Source organism: Camelus bactrianus, chromosome 32 (assembly GCF_048773025.1).
Source record: "Camelus bactrianus isolate YW-2024 breed Bactrian camel chromosome 32, ASM4877302v1, whole genome shotgun sequence".
NCBI classification, from domain to species: Eukaryota; Metazoa; Chordata; class Mammalia; order Artiodactyla; family Camelidae; genus Camelus; species Camelus bactrianus.
In genome coordinates this window covers 9,224,554-9,244,288 of record NC_133570.1, presented here as the reverse complement: position 1 = coordinate 9,244,288, position 19,735 = coordinate 9,224,554, and the positions used below count along the sequence as shown (strand labels likewise).

The 19,735-nt window shown below is 42.7% G+C and overlaps 2 protein-coding genes across 2 annotated transcripts in view; one reads left to right on the top strand and one right to left on the bottom strand.

Moving 5' to 3' along the window:
- RNF10 (ring finger protein 10) overlaps positions 1-15,913 on the top strand; it is a 29,938-nt gene extending 14,025 nt beyond the window's left edge. Inside the window, exons 4-17 of the mRNA XM_010969591.2 lie at positions 35-125; positions 1,237-1,421; positions 1,501-1,637; positions 4,393-4,553; positions 5,854-5,979; positions 6,232-6,508; positions 6,707-6,840; positions 7,832-7,949; positions 8,191-8,292; positions 9,286-9,441; positions 11,338-11,438; positions 13,994-14,051; positions 14,148-14,306; positions 14,926-15,913. Of these exons, the coding sequence (XP_010967893.2) occupies positions 35-125; positions 1,237-1,421; positions 1,501-1,637; positions 4,393-4,553; positions 5,854-5,979; positions 6,232-6,508; positions 6,707-6,840; positions 7,832-7,949; positions 8,191-8,292; positions 9,286-9,441; positions 11,338-11,438; positions 13,994-14,051; positions 14,148-14,306; positions 14,926-15,002 (1,882 nt within the window). The 3' untranslated portion in view covers positions 15,003-15,913. The remainder of the gene's footprint in view (positions 1-34; positions 126-1,236; positions 1,422-1,500; positions 1,638-4,392; positions 4,554-5,853; positions 5,980-6,231; positions 6,509-6,706; positions 6,841-7,831; positions 7,950-8,190; positions 8,293-9,285; positions 9,442-11,337; positions 11,439-13,993; positions 14,052-14,147; positions 14,307-14,925) is intronic.
- A 235-nt stretch (positions 15,914-16,148) lies between these two features.
- Positions 16,149-18,874, bottom strand: POP5 (POP5 homolog, ribonuclease P/MRP subunit). The gene is made up of 5 exons (XM_010969590.3): positions 18,784-18,874; positions 18,544-18,686; positions 17,531-17,680; positions 17,267-17,350; positions 16,149-17,161 (listed from the first exon to the last, which is right to left on the bottom strand). Exons 1-5 carry the CDS (start codon positions 18,801-18,803, stop codon positions 17,046-17,048), a joined length of 513 nt encoding a protein of 170 aa, XP_010967892.2. The 5' UTR covers positions 18,804-18,874; the 3' UTR covers positions 16,149-17,045.
- Positions 18,875-19,735: the final 861 nt, after the last annotated feature.

The window sequence follows — 19,735 nt, the reverse complement described above, 5'->3', positions numbered from 1 at the left end:
GTCTGCCTTTTCCTTGTCTTCTTCCTGTTTCTAGCTGCCAGTTTGTGGTATCTGAAGACCAAGACTACACAGTTCATTTTGCTGATCCTGATACCTTAGTCAATTGGGACTTTGTGGAACAAGTGGTGAGTGGCTCAGCTAAGCTTATAAGCTGTTAGTGTGAGAAAAAACTAAAGAAAGGGATTGTGGGACACAGCAGCTGTTGGCTGGGTTCACTGCCTATCCCCCTTTCTGCCTGGCCTTGCTGTAGACACTTCCTTGATTTCTCCTGGAGTTCACTTTGTGCTAATTTGCACTGGCTGGTGGGGCTGGGGTGTCGGGGTTCTAATCTATAGGGTGAAAGCAGTTCTACTACCTCCTCCCTCCTGGGGAGAAGTAGCCAGGGCAGTAGGAGAAGTCAGGTTACTCTCCTGACCCCGGATGGGCTCACTACATGGACACTGCTTCATTGGTCGCTGTTTATAGTAATCAGTGTCGGGTTAGGCCTTGGCCTTGTGACAGGTGAATGAGCCACACAGCCGTGCTTCTGTCTAAACCACTGCTGCATTTGTCTTCTGTTGGAGTCGTGGGCTCTAGGGATCCCCTTGTTGTGCGTAGGTTATATGATGTAGAATACCTTTCAAAATGATAGATCCCCAAAGCCTGGACTCCCATTTCTGTGAAAATTCATAAAATTACCTGAGAATGACATAGAAGGCCTATGAAACTGAAGTTCTATATGCATTGGTTTAAAAAAAAAGAGATATATGTAAAATGAAAGTCTCATCTCCTCTGTTGAAAGTTACTGGTATATTACTTCTAGACCCTTTTTATGCCTTTATATATGTGTATATATAAATCATTTTTTATAAATGAGATCATATATTGATTTCTGTCATTTTTTTCCCTTTGGTGTAGAACTCCCCAAAATACCTATGTAGTTTTATTATATTAAACCACTTATTTATTATAGTTTCCTTAATGATTTGCTTAAATTTGCTTTGATATGTTCTGTCAACATATACTTGCAGTGTTGAACAATTTTATGGAGATGTTTTGAGTTAGAGATGTAGAGGGATGAGGATGGAGATGGAAAAGGAGAGGCTTTAACTTTGACAATCCCTAGTTAGTTCTGGAAGCAGTTTAACTTGTGGAGGCATTTTGTTTCGTTGGAGATGGAAATGGAGAGGCTTTAACTTTGACAATCCCTAGTTAAATTCTGGAAGCAGTTTAACTTGTGGTGGCATTTTGTTTCAGCGCATTTGTAGCCATGAAGTGCCATCTTGCCCGATATGCCTATATCCACCTACTGCAGCCAAGATAACTCGTTGTGGACACATCTTCTGCTGGGCATGCATCCTGCACTATCTTTCACTGAGTGAGAAGACTTGGAGTAAATGTCCCATCTGTTATAGCTCTGTGCATAAGAAGGATCTCAAGAGGTAAGATGGAGATACTTGCTAAATTAGACCCCAGTCTGCTAACTCCTTGCTCTGCTACATATAAATGTCCATGTTACAGTGTTGTTGCCACAGAATCACGTCAGTATGTTGTTGGTGATACCATTACAATGCAGCTGATGAAGAGGGAGAAAGGGGTGTTGGTGGCCTTGCCCAAATCCAAATGGATGAATGTGGACCATCCTATTCATCTAGGAGGTGAGTTTGGTTGATTTGGGTGGCAAATAATGGTGGGTACACCCTTTAAGGCTTCTTGAATATATCTGTCTGCTATCAGAAATTTAGCCTTTCAGCAAGCCATTTCTAGCATTTCCAGATTAGTCATAGGATTCCAGTAGGTTAGGTGGAGTTTGCAGAGAGTGGTTTACCTCTTGGTTTCAAGTTTGCCCAGTTGCGGGATGAAAAATTAAAATACATATAAGGTTTTGAATAGTTTCTGGCAGTGTGCTCTGTCTTGGGGATTCCACAGTCGGCCAGTCTTGGCACCTGTCATCAAGAAACTCGGTAGTCTAATAGAAGAGACAAACTGGTAGCCAGGCAATTCGGACATAGAGTGTGGTCAGTGCATACAGTGGGGAAAGTGCAAGGGGCTGTATTTCCTGTATTCCATATGGAAATGAGCATTGGATTAAAGTGGCATTTCAATTTCTGGGCAAAAGAGATTTCTCAATAAGTGGTATTGAAACAGTTGACTCTTATGGAAAAAACCAAAAATAAAATTAGATCTCATACCATTCATAAAAATCAGTTCCTGATGGACTGAAGAGCTAAATGTAACAAAATTCAAAACTTTTAAAAGAAAATATAGGAAAATGTCTTTATAAATTCTCAAAGTTTTTACCTGGATGGATTTTTGAACCTGGCTAAAACTATATAGATGCTATAAGTGAAAAGATTGATTAGTTTGATTTTATAAGAATAAAATCTGACAAGGCTCCTCAAACTCAACAGGTGATAAATAAACTTAGGGGGAGATTTACACATTTAAAATAAAGATTAACATCCAGAACATAGAGGTGTTCTATAGATTAGATTTAACAGTCTAGTAGAAATGTATGCTAATAAGCACCTGACAAAGCATTTCCTAGAAGGATATCTGAATATCCTCCAAGTGTCTACAGAGGTTTAGCTTTGAATAGAGTTATGCAAATGTGAATCAAAATGCCTATCATAATGACACAAACACACACAAAAGACAAAGCAGATACAGGCATATCTCATTTTACCTGCTTTGCAGATACTGCGTTATTTACAAATTGAAGGTTTGTGGCAACCCTGCGTTGTGAGGTGATTTTTTAGCAGTAAAGTATTTTTTTGGTTTTTTTGGGGGGGGAGGTAATGAGATTTATTTATATATTTATTTAAATGGAGGTACTGAGGATTGAACACAGGACCTCGTGCATGCTAAGGATGCGCGTTACCACTGAACTATATTTTCCTCTCCAGCAGTAAAGTATTTTTTAATTAAGGTATCTTTAGACATAATGCTATTGCACATTTAATAGAGTACAGTATAGTGTAAACATAACTTTTAAAAAATTATTTATTTATTTATTTATTTATTTATTTATTTATTTATTTATTTATTTATTTATTTATTTGGAGGAAGGAGGTAATTAGGTTTACTTATTTATTTTTAGAGGGGTTGCTGGGGGTTGAACCCAGGACCTGTGTATGCTGAGCATGTGCTCTGCCACTTGAGCTATATCTTCCTCCCTTAAACATAACTTTTGTATGCACTGGGAAACCCCAGAATTTGTGTGACTGACTTTATTGTGGTTTTCGCTTTATTGTGGTGGACTGCACCTGCAGTATTCCTGAGGGATGCCTGTATTGAGTTTTGGCAGGGGTGGGGAAATGAGTACTCTTGTTCTTGGTAGGAGTATAAATTAGTACAGCCTTTTGTGTATGTGTGTGTGGTGGGGAGATGAGGTAGTATTTAAATAGCATAACTTTGATTTAGTATTTAATCTTAAATATCATAAAGAAATCATTTGTACTAAGGAGCACGTATAAGGATTTTTTTTGTTACAAGGTAATAGAAGTTGTCGATAGCCTAAATACTTCACAAGAAACTTCCTAGAGTATATCATGTTGTCAAACACTATACAGAAGGTAAAAATGAGATCTGTGTGTTAACATTTTGGAGAGATTTTTATGACACACTGAAAAAAAAATTAACTGCAGAACAAAGTTTATAGTTTATCATTTATGGACAAACTTTTTTTTAATGAACACAGATATATAAATATATAGAAAAAGGTTTGAGGGACATACATCCAGATTTGTAAATGTTAATCTCTGCGTGGGTACTAGATTGGGAGAGTGGGAAAACTCAAAAGATAACATAGTCTTAAAGGTTTTTTTGAAGTCCACAAAATACGGGAAAGGGAAGTAAAGGAAATAAATCATCCATGATCCTTTTACCCAGAGGTACCCCAAAATGTTGATTGTAGAGTTTGTTTGTTTGTTTTTTCTATGCATGTATGTTTTTGTGAGATTGGAATTGTTTTCTTGTCTGGCATCTGTCTTTTCCCCATGTAATGTGGGTATTTCTCCATGTCATTAAACGTTTCCTTCTTAGAAAAGCATTTTTAATGTTTGCAGAATTCTTTTTAATGAATATACCATCATGGCACTAACTGTTTCTTTACTGTTGGACGTAGTAGTTGGTTGGAGCTTTTCTGATACTACAGAAAATGCTGTAATTAATGAACATAGTTTCACTGATTATTTTACTACATCTTTGGTGTTTTTAGGATAGATTCCTTGTGTTACGGGGTTAGAGTTACAAACCTTTTGTTAAGGTTATTGCTCAAATTTTTTAAGGGAAAATTGCTAAGTTATTCCATTTTCACCTTAGGAAAAAAGCTGTGTATAAAAGCTCCTATTTAGTCATGCAGTTGTGAGCTTTGAGTTTTGCCTTTTTGTGATCCTGTTGGCTCTCTTGCAGATGAACAGCACAGCCAGTACTCCAAGTTACTGCTGGCCTCCAAAGAGCAGGTGCTGCACCGCGTGGTTCGGGAAGAGAGAGCAGCGCTGGAGCAGCAGCTGGCAGAGGAGAAGCACACTCCCGAGTCCTGCTTTATCGAGGCAGCTATCCAGGAGCTCAAGGTGAGACGACGCTCTTGAAATGGGACGGGTGGTGGGGATTAGTTACTTCAGCCCCACATTTAAGATACTAAGCAGGGAATGGCTGAAAAAGCCGATTTGCTCTGGGCTTTGGTGATACGAGGGAAAGGTTGACCTAGTGGTTTTTAAGTGCTCTCTGGAGCTGAAAGGAGCAAGTCAAAATTATCTTAACAGCTGAGACACTGGAGTTTCTTAGGTTAGCTGTGTTCTTAATTAAGCAAGGTAGGTTTTTTATTTTCTAGGAAAACACTTGAATTTATTTTTGGAGATGTTTTGTGTGAGGGTCATTGTGGAGAAATTATTATGGCCTATTCAACAAGTTCTAGCAATATATGCTGAGGGTTTTGAAGCAGCAAGAATTACTCAAGTAGAGAATTCCTCATGTCCCATATCTTCTACAGTAGGAATTCTTAGGCTTTAACAAGCATCAGGATCACTGGTTTCTGGGCTCCACACCGGGAGATTGATTTAGTAGATCTGGGCTCAGTAAGCACAATAATCTGCATTGGAACAAATTTCAGGGTGATTCTGTTGCTGTGCATCCCCAGATCATGTTTTGAGAATCACTGAGCTATATTAACACAATGAAAGCCCTCGTTTAATGAGTGATTGCCATGTGACAAGCCCTGTGCTAAGGTACTGTGCTTACATTTATCTAACTCCAGCTTCATTTCCTGGTGTGATAGGTAGAACTGTCCCCTTTCACGGATGAGGAAATGGAATCATGGTTTAGGTAATCATACTTACGGACATATAACTAATCTAAGAGGTGAAGTTGGTATCTGAATTCCTATATCTCTGGCTCATAAGTCCTCTTTGAGCAGGGTTCTGTATATTTATGTTTTGTTTTCTTTCTGTAATTCAGCATGTTGGTTCAAATGCATTTCAGGGAGAAGAAAAGCTACACAGAAGTAGAGCTGTCTAGGTTGAGGTGGGCCTTGCCCAAAGCCTTGCCTCCTGCACTGGGGGTGCTCTGTCTAAGCATAGTTTGTAAAAATCAGGTGACTAGTTCTGTGTTCTTGGATTTCTGTTCAGGAAGTTTTTGTGCAGTGTTGTCATTATTCTTGTCAGATGCTCAGCAGAATACCATCCCATTTTAGTACTATTTGCTTTTTGTTTCCTTTTTCCCTTAAAGATTGAGAAGAATTTTAAGTACTTAGTTTTTTCCTTGTTGCCTTTTAACTTTTGCTTCTTTTGAGAGAGGCCATTGTAAGCTTTTGCCCTTCAAACCTAGTGTGTTTCTGGAAACTTAGCTTTCTCTGATTTTCTGTCTGGTGTCTAGACTCGGGAAGAGGCTCTGTCAGGACTGGCTGAAAGCAGAGGGGCGGTCACCGGTGCCGTGGCTGCTCTGGAACAACTGGTGCTGATGGCTCCCTTGGCAAAGGAGTCCGTTTTTCAACCCAGGAAGGTTAGTGTCGCTGTTACAGACTTAATGGCTGCCGTTCCTCAGATGCTGCTATTGAGCTGGTGGGCATTGTTGTGAGGTCTGAACTTCTGGGGGAGAAGAGGGAACTATGAGTATTTCCTATGAGCTTATCAGTTCTTCCCCTGTGGTGTTAAATCAGTGACCGTGACAGCTAAGATAAACCTCAAGAGAGCTTGGTTCCTGTGCCTGCCTTTGCCACATGTACTTTCTGTGACCTATAGTTTGTCCCAACAGGGTGTGCTAGAGTATCTGTCTGCTTTCGATGAAGAAACCAACGAAGTTTGTTCTCTCGGCTCTCCTCCTCGTCCTGTTGCTCTCCCTCTGGTAGAGGAAGAAGAAGCAGTGTCTGAACCAGAGCCCGAGGGGTTGTCAGAGGCCCGTGATGACTCAGAGTTAGCAGAAGACAATCTTGGAGAGGGGACCATTTGTACTGAGTCCAGCCAGCAGGAACCTATCACCAAACCGAGCGCCACACACCTGGGCAGCTCTCCTTGTTACTACTTCTACCAGGGTGAGTCTCCCTGAGCAGGAGGGCAGGGCTGCTGCTTAGTGGTTCAGAGAAGAGATCAGGCTCTCTAAGCAGGAGGAGGCATTGCCACCAGATCCTGGGCCCTTGGGTCCTTTGAGCCTTTCGGGTTGGGGAGGGAGAGGAGGGCCCTGACTTGAGGGCTGGCCAAGACTGTGGTGTGACAGAGCCACTTGTCTCCAGCGGAGGACGGGCAGTACATGTTCCTGCACCCTGTGAACGTTCGCTGCCTCGTGCGGGAGTATGGCAGCCTGGAGCGGAGCCCTGAGAAGATCTCGGCAGCAGTGGTGGAGATCGCTGGGTACTCAATGTCGGAGGTAGGGCCGGCGCGGGTCGGGAGCAGCACTGACATAATCTCTCTGTGGTGGGTCTGGCCGGTCCCCGTCCCCAGACTTCCAGGCCTTTAGTGGTTGTGTTTTTAAGTCTTTCTGTCAAGTGATGGAGCCTGTGAGTTTTTAAAAAGTTAAATGGTGCTCCCTCACTGTGCTGGGGTTCTGTTATCTCGGTCACTACTGCTCTCTGCATCACAGGTTCATCTACTGTGGTTTGAGAATAGTTATCTCCTACTTTCATTTGAGATGAATTTGTTTTTTGTCTCTCTTTCTCCTCCTTGCTTGCGAGAAATGGCCAAGAAAACATAAAGTCCTTGGAAGCTTGAAGCTAGTTTACATAAACTGGAAATGAATTTCTGGCTTAGCAGATACCCATGAATTATTGTCTGATAATTTACATATGTGAATTTTTGCCCTTTGAAAGTTACCATTGTATTGATCACAAATTTGTTTTAAGTCTCAAATTTACTCTTTCAGTACTCTAGCCTTTGCATTAGAAATGCAGAAAAAGAATAAAAAAAATTACATTGATGGGCTTCTTTTTTTTTTTTTCCAACTGTTTTAGGCCAAGCTTCATTCAGTAGGGAAATCTGCTTTATCTGCCTTCCCAGTTATCATTAATTCTGTCAGTGGTTTCCAGATGTTTTTGCCAATAATAACTGTTCCTTATTCCCTCCTGTCAGCTGTGGACCCCCAGAAAATCAGAAACAGCTGATCAGCTTTAGCTTATTCATTACCCGTCTCCATTCATTCATTTGCAGCACAAACCAAAAACTGCTTTTGGTTGCTTTTTCTACCTTATTGTAGGTTGATTGACAGTTCTGTTCGACTTTTCAAAATGTTGACAGCTTGAGCACTACTCGTTGAGCCCCAGTGCCAGCTGAGCGTGTGTGTATACTGCCGGATATCTGGGGTGGGAACCTCTGCTCTGAGTTAGACCTGATCTTGGTTAAGTGTGGTCCCTTTTCTGTTGTAGGATGTTCGACAGCGTCATAGGTACCTCTCTCACTTGCCCCTCACCTGCGAGTTCAGCATCTGTGAACTGGCTTTGCAGCCTCCTCTAGTCTCTAAGGAAACCCTAGAGATATTCTCAGGTGAGAATGCCCCTACTTTGCTTCTCTTTATAGTGGATTCAGGGAGTCTTGTGACAAGAAATCCAGTGTAGAGGAATTAAGAAACTGTGTCATGAGTCTCAGAACCTCCTATGTACTCCATTCATCCAGTGCAGCTGGGCCAACTCATGTTCCCAGCTATGAGTTAGCTACTCGTTAGCTGGGAGGACTTAATAGCCATGTTGTCCTGGCTTTGCCTTCTCACAACCTCACCAACCCACAGATGACATTGAGAAGAGGAAACGTCAGCGGCAGAAGAAGGCCCGGGAGGAATGCCGCCGAGAGCGCCGGATTGAGATGGAGGAGAACAAGAAACAGGGCAAGTGTAAGTTTAAGAGCTCTCATTGTTGATAAGCTGTGCATCATTGTAAAAGGCCCCCGTGCCTGGCCCAGGAGCCACACTGCTTAGGGTCACATCCCAGTTCCGCCACTTGCTTTCTTCAACTCTTAAATGTGTGTTGTGAGAGTACCTCCTTAGTAGGCTTATTTGAGAGTTAATGAGTTAATGCTGGTCCAAGTGCATAGAACACAGTAAGGAGTAAGACTGAATTCATCCTTGGCATAGTGGGTAAAAAAACCGGGGGGTAGGTGGAGGGAATTAGATCTGCTGAATGCTGGGGATAACTGTCCCATGTGCTCTCTGGATAGATTAAGCCTCACCTTTGACTCTCTGGGGACATCTATACGTAGCATGTCAGCCAAGAGAGTCTGAAATAGTAGAAAACTACTGATAAACTAGAAAATACATGCAGGAAATTGGATTTGAGCTCTTTCATTACCAGATCTTTTGATCTGGTTCTCCAGTGTAAGCTTCACTGAATCCAGGAGGTTACTGTGACATGAGGGCCTAGTTAGCTTCTGGAAGACAAAGAATTGAGGCTAGGGAAAGGACTTAGCTATTTTGACTTGATACGGTATGGTAAACATAAATTTTACTTCTTCAACTGGGATAGGTATATAGCTGGGATCCCACTGCTGTGTAGCTGTTTGGCACAAATCCTAAACATTTGAGAAAACTAATGTTTCAGAAACAAAGCTTTTTAAACTTTTTTATTACGGAGCTGTTCAAATACAAGTATATACAATAGTATAGTAAACTCCCAGGTTTATCACCCAGCTTCAACTAGGAATAGTTAGAACAAGCTTTTTGTACTAGAATAAAAACATACTGTAAAGTGAGTTATTATAAGTTTGAGTTTTAAAGCTTCTGTCTGCATCCCTCAGACCTGTGGGGGGTTCATATTGGCTGTCCACAACTGTGGGGAAAGCTTTGAGGAATTCTATAAATGGGCCTACCGTTCTCATCTTTCTTTTGCAGACCCAGAAGTCCACATTCCCCTAGAGAATCTACAGCAGTTTCCTGCCTTCAATTCCTATACCTGCTCCTCCGATTCTGCTTTGGGTCCCACCAGCACTGAGGGCCATGGGGCTCTCTCCCTTTCTCCTCTTAGCAGAAGTCCAGGTCCCCAAGCAGGTAAATAAAGTTGGGACGAAGAACGAAGTTGACTACCAGACCTTAAGCAAAACCGTAATGTCTGAATTTAACAACCCTGACCTACTTGGCATGGTGGGGTCTTTGGGTGACTACCCTTATTTGGGTAGTTAATATATTCCTGAGCTATATCAGATTCTTGCCATTTGATTCACCTTTCCCATTGACTGTACTGACTACCTGATGCCCTGCTAGCTTCTTAAAACTTCAGGGTAGCTCATACGTCAGGGTGGTTAAACCTAGATTTTTCTTTGCAATCCAGCTGTTTTATTTATATTTTCTACCTTTGAGGTACTCTGCCTTAGACATAGTAAACATCTTCATATGTGTCTTCTATTGTACATTGTTTATAATAGGGTAAAAAAAAAAAAACCAAGCTATTACGCCTACTGGTAAGGGAAATGGCTAAGTTATAGCATTTATACTATGAAATTCTTTACACCTATTGAAAAAAGAAATAGCTTTCTTCATGAACTAATGGGTAGACCTTTAAGGTTAGAGAAAGTTGTAGAACAAGACAAAATATGATTAAAAAAACTTTTGGGTTTAAAAAAAAAACCCACACAAAACAAGCTCTTCAATATGTGTTTGTATATCTATAAATATATAGAAAAATATTGGGATGATTGTGTTCCAAATTGGTAACAGTATTCCACTCTAGGGAGTGAGATTAGGATTGAGAGGTTGTTCAAAGAGGCCTCCAGTCTTTTAAAATTTTTTTTTTCTTAGATATGTACAGAGAGTATATTAAAGTGTTACGAAATTAAACACTTAAAAAGAGTTACTATAATTTCAGAGAGCTGTCTTTTCTGATCTTCATCTAGCTGGCAGATAGTATGTATGTATGTATGTATTTATTGGCAGATAGTTTTTGATCCTTAAAATTTATTTTTGTGAGGCGTTTTAAACAAAGTGTCCAAGATTAGAATATTTAAAACTCTTGGTGACCCTTGTGATCATATGCCTATCATTTTGCAGATAAGGAGCCCAGGACTAAGTCAGGCACTTGGTTATTGGCAGGGACTGGGACTAGAATCTGGATCTTGAGGGCTGCACAACCATTATGCTCTTCAGTTTAACTGAGAAGAGAGCTGCTATACAAAGAAACATGGCAAAACGTTGACTATTGACTACATCATCTGTGATCTAAAGATTGTATTTCCATATACTAACTTTTCCTGAAGGTCTATGGGCTCTGATGTATTTAGACAAGAGTACTCGGATGGTCCTAGGAAGAAAAGTACCACACGGCCCTAGCTGACTACGTACAGAAGGGCCTCTGCTGGGAGAGTGAGTAGGCCTCTCCTTCCCAGCAGTGATCAGGGCAGTGGGTAGACTGATAGGTGGGAAATGTTCAACTCCAGGTTAGAAAGGATGGAGAAGACTATTACCTAGGGAGTATCGGGGGAAAGCTTGCATCTTGCTGGATTTTGTTGATGTGTGTGTTTTGGATTCTAACTGAATATTCCCAGGTCATAGACATCTGCTGTATGGAACAGAAAGGCTGTCCTGACCTTGTTTTCTATCTTTTTTTTTTTGGAGCCTTTTCATCCAAATAAAACTGGTCCATCGCAGTCCAATACCTAAACCTTGAGAGGTGGCTGATTTGGAAATGGTTTTTCTTACTCTGGGAATAGATTTTGCTATGCCTTCTAGCCCGAAACTTTTCTTTCTCTCTAATGATCATTGGTGTGAATAATAGGCCATGTTCTTGGTTTTATAAGAACATGGCAGAGTGGAAGTCGGACCAGGGTTAGCTTTTTGAGGCAGGGTTGGTAATTACCCAGACTTGATTCAGGGTTCATCTCTTCTCTTATTAACAGGACAGTAACTCTTTGGAACTTGACTTGTATAATCAAGTTTCTGGTTTCCTTTCAGACTTTCTGCTGACCCCTCTGTCACCTACTGCCAGTCAGGGCAGTCCCTCATTCTGCGTTGGGAGTCTGGAAGAAGACTCTCCCTTCCCTTCCTTTGCCCAGGTAAATCCTTTGCTTGTGAAGCAGCCCAGGGGTATTTAACGTGAACTCTGCTACTTGTTCTTTCTGGAAATCCCTGTCGGAGATGGGGAGACTTACAGGCTAATGTTGCACTGAGTCTTAATAATCCCAGAATTCTTTTTTAAGAGGGAAGCTCATGGATTTAGTCTCAGATATTGCTGTAGACTTATCAAGGAAAGAAGCCAAGAGTAGCTGAGGGAGAATCAGAGTTTTAATTATTTAACACATCATTAGATACTTGTGAACTGAGCACTGTTCTAGGGGCTGGGAATAGGTCAGTCAACTTTAACTGGTCCCTGGGTTCTAGGATCTCTGATTCAGGTGGTATCTGTTACATACAATAATCCATTCCTCTTCACTTTGGGAAGGGAAAGGTTGTCTTGGTTATCTGGTAACTAGCCAAACCAGCTTTCTTGGGGAGCTAGGTTGGAGGGAAACTAGGCTAGTGAGATTTGATGTCAAATCACTATTAGTCTTTAAAACAACAAGCAAACACTCAGCATTCCTGCATTCAGATAACTGAGGAAGATGGACAGACAGCTGGACAAGCACCCTCATAAGAAGAAGTTGGTGTTAACTTCTTTGGGGCTAGTTTGGAATCATTAGCTTAACAGTTCTTTACAGCAGTTGATATGGATGTTTCTCACATACAAATGGCAGTTTGTTCTGAGAAATAAGCAGGAATTGAACTTTGGTGAGGAGAGTCCTTGAAGTCAAGGAGGATGAAATAATTGTGAGCAATCCTGAAAATGAACTGCTAGGCTTCAGGGGTTATAAGCAAGTGGTTCCCAGGAATTAGGTCAGTGCCTAGGTTGTTTTTTTTTTTTTTTAGCTAGGTTTTACTGCCATTGCTTTTTTCAACTTTATATTTTTAAAAACGTCAAACTTAAAAGGTTGAAAGAATAGTATAATGAACACTCATATCCTTCACCTAGATTCACCAGTGGTTACTATTTTGCTGTATTTACTTTCTCTTTTTTCTGCGTTGAAGATAAGTTACAGACCTCATGAATGACGCTTCACCACTAAATTCTTGGAAAATACATTCCTCCAAAATGATATTCTCCTGTATAACCACAAATATCGGTATCACATCAAAGACATTACCTGATTTAATATTATCTAAGCAAAGATTTCTGTTTTCCCATTTGTCTCAGTATCCTGTATTCTTTTCAGTCAGTCTAATCAAAGATTATTATCTGCATTTAGTTTGTCATCTCTTCAGTTTCCTTTGACCCATAACAGTTCCAACAAGGGGTCGAGGTACAGCTCAGTGGTAGAGTGCATGCTAGGCACAAGGTCCTGGGTTCAATCCCCAGTATCTCCATTAAATAAATAAAAAACCTGATTACCTCACCCCCAAAACAAAACAAAACACCCAGAAAACAAACATAACAGTTTCTCAGGCTTCTGTTTGTTTTTTTGCCTGTGGCATGGATATTTTTGAAGCACCCAGCCCAGTTATTTTATAGATTGTCCTATAGTTTGGATTTGTCTCGTTGTTTCTTTATAAGTGGATTCAGGTTAAACATTTAAACATTTTTGGCAAGAATAAAGTACAGGTGATGTATTTCAATGAACTTCTAAGAGTAAGGTGATTCGGATGTCATGCTGTTAGACCCCAAACTCCCAGGGACCAAAGGAGCAGATCGTCAAAGTGGTGCTCAGTGAAGAATGGTTGTCAGTGAAATCAACATCTGCTGTTTGAACTCATCTTGTGTAACATTGAAGCCTCACTTTGGGACACATACTGTGACAGGCATTCCTACTGGAATCTTGTGGGGCTTGTCTCTTGGTGTTTTTCCAGGAATAAAATTCCCCAGGCTCTGAGTGGCCTCTTGTGTCTGGCAAGTGGGACTTAGAGTGGCCCTCGGCAGTTACAAAGCTGGCCTTGGCCAAGTGAGATGAAAAACTCACTCAGGGGCAGGAGAGATTGTTCTCATTTTATTGTGTACTTGCTGGAATCTAGGCTGTGGCTGGATCTAAAAGTTAATAATTAAGGATCTATTGGAAAAGCAAAGACTAAAAGGTAATTACAAGGGCTGTGGAGCAGTTTCAGGGTAAAGTTAAGTTGCTTTTCATGGCCTTGAATAGCTGAGATTTGATAGCTAGCTGGTTTGTTTTAAAATTGGAGGGTCCTGCACACTCCTTATTCCAAGAGGTTGATGATTTTAGGGGTCTCAAGAACAGTAGGAAAGCCCTGTCAGAAGCAGGGAATGACACAAAGACAAGATTCCCAGCTTGAGAATCTAAGTATGAATCTCTTGTGCTGCCTTTGCAATATTCTTTTCCTGTTTCCTGAGGAATGAAACAGCTCTGGTTTCCCACTTTGTGGGTTTCACTGCCAGTTCCATTGGTCAGGATATCGAGGACATGACCAAAACAATGTGTTAAGGAGAGAAGTATCTAGAAAATCTTTTTTGCAGAGGTGGTAGTTGATTCTTTGTCTCTCTAAGCAGCTAATGTCAAGGCAGAAGTCTGGAAAAGAAAAGGTCATTTACTTAAATTCTTTTTCCCCCCCTTTCCCTCCTTGGCAGATGTTGAGAGTTGGAAAAGCAAAAGCAGATGTGTGGCCCAAAACTGCTCCAAAGAAAGGTGAGAATGGCCTTCTGGTTAAGGGGAAATTTGGCCCCTTTCAGAAAGTAAAAGGCTCTGGAGTTATCTGCAATTTTAACACTGGTATTTTTCTAGATGAAAACAGCTTAGTTCCTCCTGCCCCTGCGGACAGCGATGGCGAGAGTGATAACTCAGACCGTGTTCCTGTGCCCAGTTTCCAGAATTCCTTCAGCCAAGCTATTGAAGCAGCCTTCATGAAACTGGACACGCCAGCTACTTCAGATCCCCTCTCTGGTAAAGGCACAGAAGTGGGGTGCTCAGCTCAGGTGTCATTCCCTCCTGGGTCCAGTGGCAGATGTCACTCATCAGTCGGCACTTTTCCCTCCGACCCTCTCGGCTCACATTCTAGTGTCAACTCACATTGTCAGATATAGCACCCTTTTGCCACCCAGGTAAATCCTTGAGGCCTTGATGTGAAATTCTGAGGAGTTCTTTTTAAACCGTCTTAAGACACAGTGGTGGAGGATAGATTTAAGAATCCTGAGTTGGTGAGGGTGGCTAATGGGTGGAGATAGGCTTGAGGCCCACCCCACTCTGGTGTTCATGACTAGGTGGGAACAACACTGACGTTGATGGTGTGCTTCCCGTATGCCTAGCATTGTGTTAATTTTATTCTCCCAATACCCATATTAAAATGGGTATAACTCACATCACAGACGAGAAACTGGTCTAGGGATGTAAGTGCCGTGCCTGCAGACAGAGGCTCAGGGTACGGAAGGACTGGTATCTGAATCCAGACAGTCCAGCTCCAGAGCGTGCACTTCTAACTGCCTCTCTGACTCTCAGTAATGAAAACTGGCCGGGAGACAAGAGGATGGCATTCTAAGCTAAGCTCTTTCTGTTTTCTGTTTAGAAGAGAAAGGAGGAAAGAAAAGGAAAAAACAGAAACAGAAGCTCCTGTTCAGCACCTCAGTCGTCCACACTAAGTGACACTACTGGCCCAGGCTACCTTCTCCATCTGGTTTTCTTTTTTTGTGCGCTTTTGTTTTGCTGCTGTAATTTTTAAGTATTTGAGTTTGAACAGATTAGCTCTGGGGGGAGGGGGTTTCCACAGTGTGAGGGGGAACCAAGAAAATTTTAAATGCAGTGTATTTTCCAGCTTCCCATCTTTACACCAAAATAAAGTATTGACACGCACAAGAGATCTCTTCCTGCCAAGGTTTTTAGTTTGTTGCCAGGTTAGTCTTTTTGACCCACGTGTAATTAGTTTTTCTCAACTCAGAGTAAGTTTGAGTCCCTCCAGCATCCCTTGGAGCAGCCTAGCCCAGCCCAGAGTGTTCAGTGCTCTGCTGTGACATCATGTGTGAGAGCATCACGCTTTCAGCACACCTTATTGGCGTGTCTTTTAAACACATTTGGATCTTTTCTATCTGTTCCATTCTCTTGTTAAAGAAACAGGGATGGGAATAAAATGGATTTAGGACACCCAGCTTGAATTGCAGTTTTTCTTCTGACAAAAGCCAGGCTGTGGTGTCAGATCTGGGTTGCACTAGCATGTGTGATGGTGGACAGTTCTGCCTCCTAATGTGGCTTCTGTTTGGCAAGGAAAGCTGTAACTGTCACTGACTAAGGAAGCCCTGGCAACCTTTAGATCAAGCTTGTTTCAAGAGACAGTGGCCTGAATTATAGGAACAGAGGAGTCTGTCACACCAGGAGGCAGAGCAGGACAGGTTCAAAGAGCAGTGTGGGTTGCCCACTGCCTCCCTGTTTTCTAGAGTAGTTTTATGCATTGGTTTGAGCTGAATTTGAGTGATGTGAGTTATTTTGTTGCTTAATAAAGTGACCTCTAGGTGTAATAGAATATGAAGGCAAATAGTTGCAATAAATCACTTGCACAAGCATTGTGAGCTTTCTGGTTTCTTTAAGATTATTATAGGTCAGCTAGATGTACAATACTTTAAGTTAAAGTAACAGCTTTCGTGAGCTTGAGCAACTCTGCTCCCCTGGAGTAATGCCTTTCCTAGTGTCAGGCCTAAAGGGTTCTCAAGCTGGGCTTCGCTCTAACTTGCCATTCTTAAAGGGAAGAGGTTCAGAAGTCCTGGGTCAGGAACTCTCCTGGGTAGATGAGGGGGCACGTGAAGCAAAAATTACAAATCTTTATTGAATGTGTAAGAGAAAGAGACTTTGAGTGACATCCATTTTTTTGAGGAGAAAATTGATATTCAAAATGTCTTTTACTTTAAGTAGCAGATCAAAACTGATCCCAAGTCTCTGGTCCCTCCTGATTCCTGTGGATATGGCAGTCTCGCCTGCCTCAGGTGCCAGGCCAGTACAAGGCAGCAGGGGAGGGTAGAACTGCAGAAAACTGCCACAGGCTGGCAGCTGCTGCTTGGCTGTGTAATAACGAGGTCAGGTGAGGGTAGTTTTTTTCCTGACTCAGGAGTGCAAGAACTGCATTTTTGTCAGGTTACCTGATTAAATATTGGCGAGGTAGCCGGTATTTTTAAGGTCGAATGGGTAAGTATTGAGACCAGCTACAGATCTGTGCCAGTTTAGCTGCTGTGTCTCACTAAAACTGCTACTACTCTAAAAAATCTGGCTGGCTTAGGGCCCGTCCCAGGGGCTGGGGGTACAGGGTCTCAACTGTGAGGCTTGCATCTAGTACCACATAGAGAGCCGGTCTTTTCACCAAGGCTAGGGGTAGACTTGGCCAAGCATGAACTTCATTCATATGCAGGCTAAATGCTACAGAAGCCAAATACATTTATTAAACCTGCTCTCAGCCAGGCAAATAGATACAAAGATGTCTATAACTATAGGGGGTTCACAACCTGCAGAACCACTTAACCAGGCAATGGTGGGTAAAGGTGTCTTCAGTTAGTTTTAAGCAAATAAGCCCTTTCTGAACTGGTAACTTGACTTCTGGTCACTAGTCCTTCAGTTTGAGAATTGTAGAAGACGCTGCTGCCTTCTAGAACGTCCTGTTGCAAGAAGTGGACCCCGAGGCTTGGGCACAGTGCAGCCTGCAGAGGTTCACTCCATTGCCCCAGCAGCCTCCTCACCACCACTATCTGAAAGCTCCTCCCCAGCTGATTCCTCCTCCAGGAAACAGCTTCTTGTGACAGACTTCTGGATAGCTTCCCGCTCTCCTGGAGAAAGAACACGGGTGATTAAAGACGTCTTTGGGAGTGACCTCATTCAGCGGGAGGAGGAGGCAGGCAGTGCTCAGTAGGCACTGGGCTAGTGTGGCTCACCTTCATCAGTGCAGTTCTGCAACAAGATCAACAGCTGTCTCCTGTTGTACTGAATCAGGAACTTCTGACATGTTCTAATTGTACCTGGCACATGAAAGAGCTTTGTGGTCAGCTTGTGAAAGGTATCTGCCTCAAAGTCGTTCCGAGCTAAGGAAAGGTATCTTGTTCTTGGGAGGAGAGCAGGAAGACCTACCCACTACTAGAGACTGAACTCTGAACCTATTACCTATTGGAAACCAGTGGCCACATCACATGGACCCCTACCTCCGACATGTAAGGTGTTGAGGAAACACGGGTAACGGTGTCCTTTGTTCTCCAAGCACGTGATGAAGGGAAGAGCTGACCACACCAGTCGGTAGAATTCCTTTCGGCATCGAAGTAGCACTATTCCGGTATAGGCATTGAGGTATCGCACTACAGTGAGGAAAAAAAAAAAGATCATTTTGGGAAACTTTGGATTCCCAGGAGAAGATTTAAAACCTTAGGGTAACTGAGAGGCATGTGCCAGAGACTATTGAAGGCTGTGGGACTTGGGATGCATCACTGAGTAAAATCTGATTCCTGAAGGCAAAACAAAATTTACCAAAGACCTTTATGGAAGAGGGATAAACATCATCCAGTGCCTTGCAAGCCGCTCAGAACTGATGAATAAATTTAGAGTTTAAAATGCTCTTCTAACCCACTGACTAGTCAATACACTTGACTGAAAAACAAATCGTTCTGCATCTGGGCTACGTAGGTTCTTGTAGCAGCCAGTTGAGTCTCACCTGACATAGGAGAGTTGTGCCTGTGTGCACTGTCTCCTCCAGGATTCAGTTTCCGGCATATGGTAGAAGAGGGAATGAATTTAGATAGTGTGGCTGTCGAGAGGGCCACTTGCGTTTATATACACACATACCTTTTTTTTTTTTTTAATTTTCAGGAGTAATTTTGACTTATTTTTTCCATATGATGTCAATGTAACCAGGCAAATAATTTACTCAGAACTATACAGGGCTAACCTTATTTGACTCTCACCATCCTATTAAATCAATCACAACCCCCAATATACACATATCAAACAGGTACAGGGGATTCTTGCCCAAAGTACCATTGCCTGCTGCTCTCGGCTCTCCACCTAATTTTGGACACGCCCAGACCTCGGGCTCAGGGTCCGAGACGCCTAAAGAGGACGACTTCTTACAGGGGATGATGCACAGGGCTTGACAGCTCGTGCCCCTTCCTTCTCTCCCCGCCCTTTGGCCCCCGCCCCGCCCAGTTCCACGGCACCCTCGCACCTGCAAAGCCGATGGAGCACGCAGCCGCGCCGAAAGTGCCGTGCACGCGGGCGATCGTGTCCCGTACCAGGCCGCCCAGCACTCGATCCTCCAGACTCAGGCGGCAGCGGGGGTCGTCCGACACCACTTCGCAGAGTAGGTACCTGCGGCGGGCGAGAGGGAGATGAAGGCGGGGTCGGGGTCGGGGCCGGGGTCGGGGCCGGGGCCAGGGCCGCCGGAACTGGGCAAGAAGCTGCTTACCTGTGTTTGAACCGCACCATGGCCGCCTCCGCGTTCAGCGGCCCGATGAGCAAACCGGAAATCTGCCTTCTAGCGGGCGGCCAATGGGAAGTTGGCCTAGCAGCCATTCAGAGAGGGAGGCGGAGCTAGAGTGTAGGAGGAGCCCCGTGTCAGTATCCGGGCTCCGCCCTTCTCAGCTTGCGGAGCGCGCACGTCCTGCTCAGACCCACGGTCATTTAACTTGGGGGCTGAGCTCCACTTGTGTCTGTGACGGGTGGGTTGTGACCCGCGCCGGAGTTTGCAATACTGTGTAGGACGCAGATGCTCGGCATTTGGAGTCTCCGGGACGTTTACCTTCTATTACCTTGTGACACAGTCATGTGTGCACTTAACATTTTCTCTCCAAACTGGACAGTGGAAGTTTTGAGGGCAAGACGTTGCCCTAACAGACCAGGGATTGACACAGGGGAAACTGGACCCTTATTTTTAGTTTATAGCTCGGTTTAATCAAGTAATTATTTTAAATTTTAAATTGAAGTACAGTTGATTTATAATTTGCATTAGTTTCAGGTGTACAGCAAAGTCATTCAGACATATATATATATTTTTTCATCATTATGGGTTATTACAAGATATTGAATACAGTTCCCTGTGCTATACAATAAATCCTTGTTGTTTATCTGTTTTATATATAGTGGTGGGTATCTGTTAATCCCATACTCCTAATTTATCCCTCCCCACCCCCTTTCCCCTTTGGTAACCATAAGTTTGTTTTCTGTCTGTGTGTTTGTTTTGTAAATAAATTCATTTGTGAATTCATTGTAAATAGTGCTGCTTGAACATTGGGGTTCATGTATCTTTTTGAATTAGAGTTTTCATCTTTTCTGGATGTATGCCAAGAAGTGAGATTGCTGGATCATATAGTAGCTCTATTTTCAATTTTTAAAGGATCCTCCATAGTGGCTGCACCAAT

Excerpts from the sequence above, each read along its gene's own strand:
- POP5 (XM_010969590.3), bottom strand. The coding sequence starts at position 18,803 with ATGGTGCGGTTCAAACACAG. Across the intron at positions 17,351-17,530 it reads CAACACCTTACATGTCGGAG|GTACAATTAGAACATGTCAG; the intron begins GTAGGGGTCCAT and ends TTCATGTGCCAG. Across the intron at positions 17,162-17,266 it reads GCAGAACTGCACTGATGAAG|GAGAGCGGGAAGCTATCCAG; the intron begins GTGAGCCACACT and ends TTCTTTCTCCAG.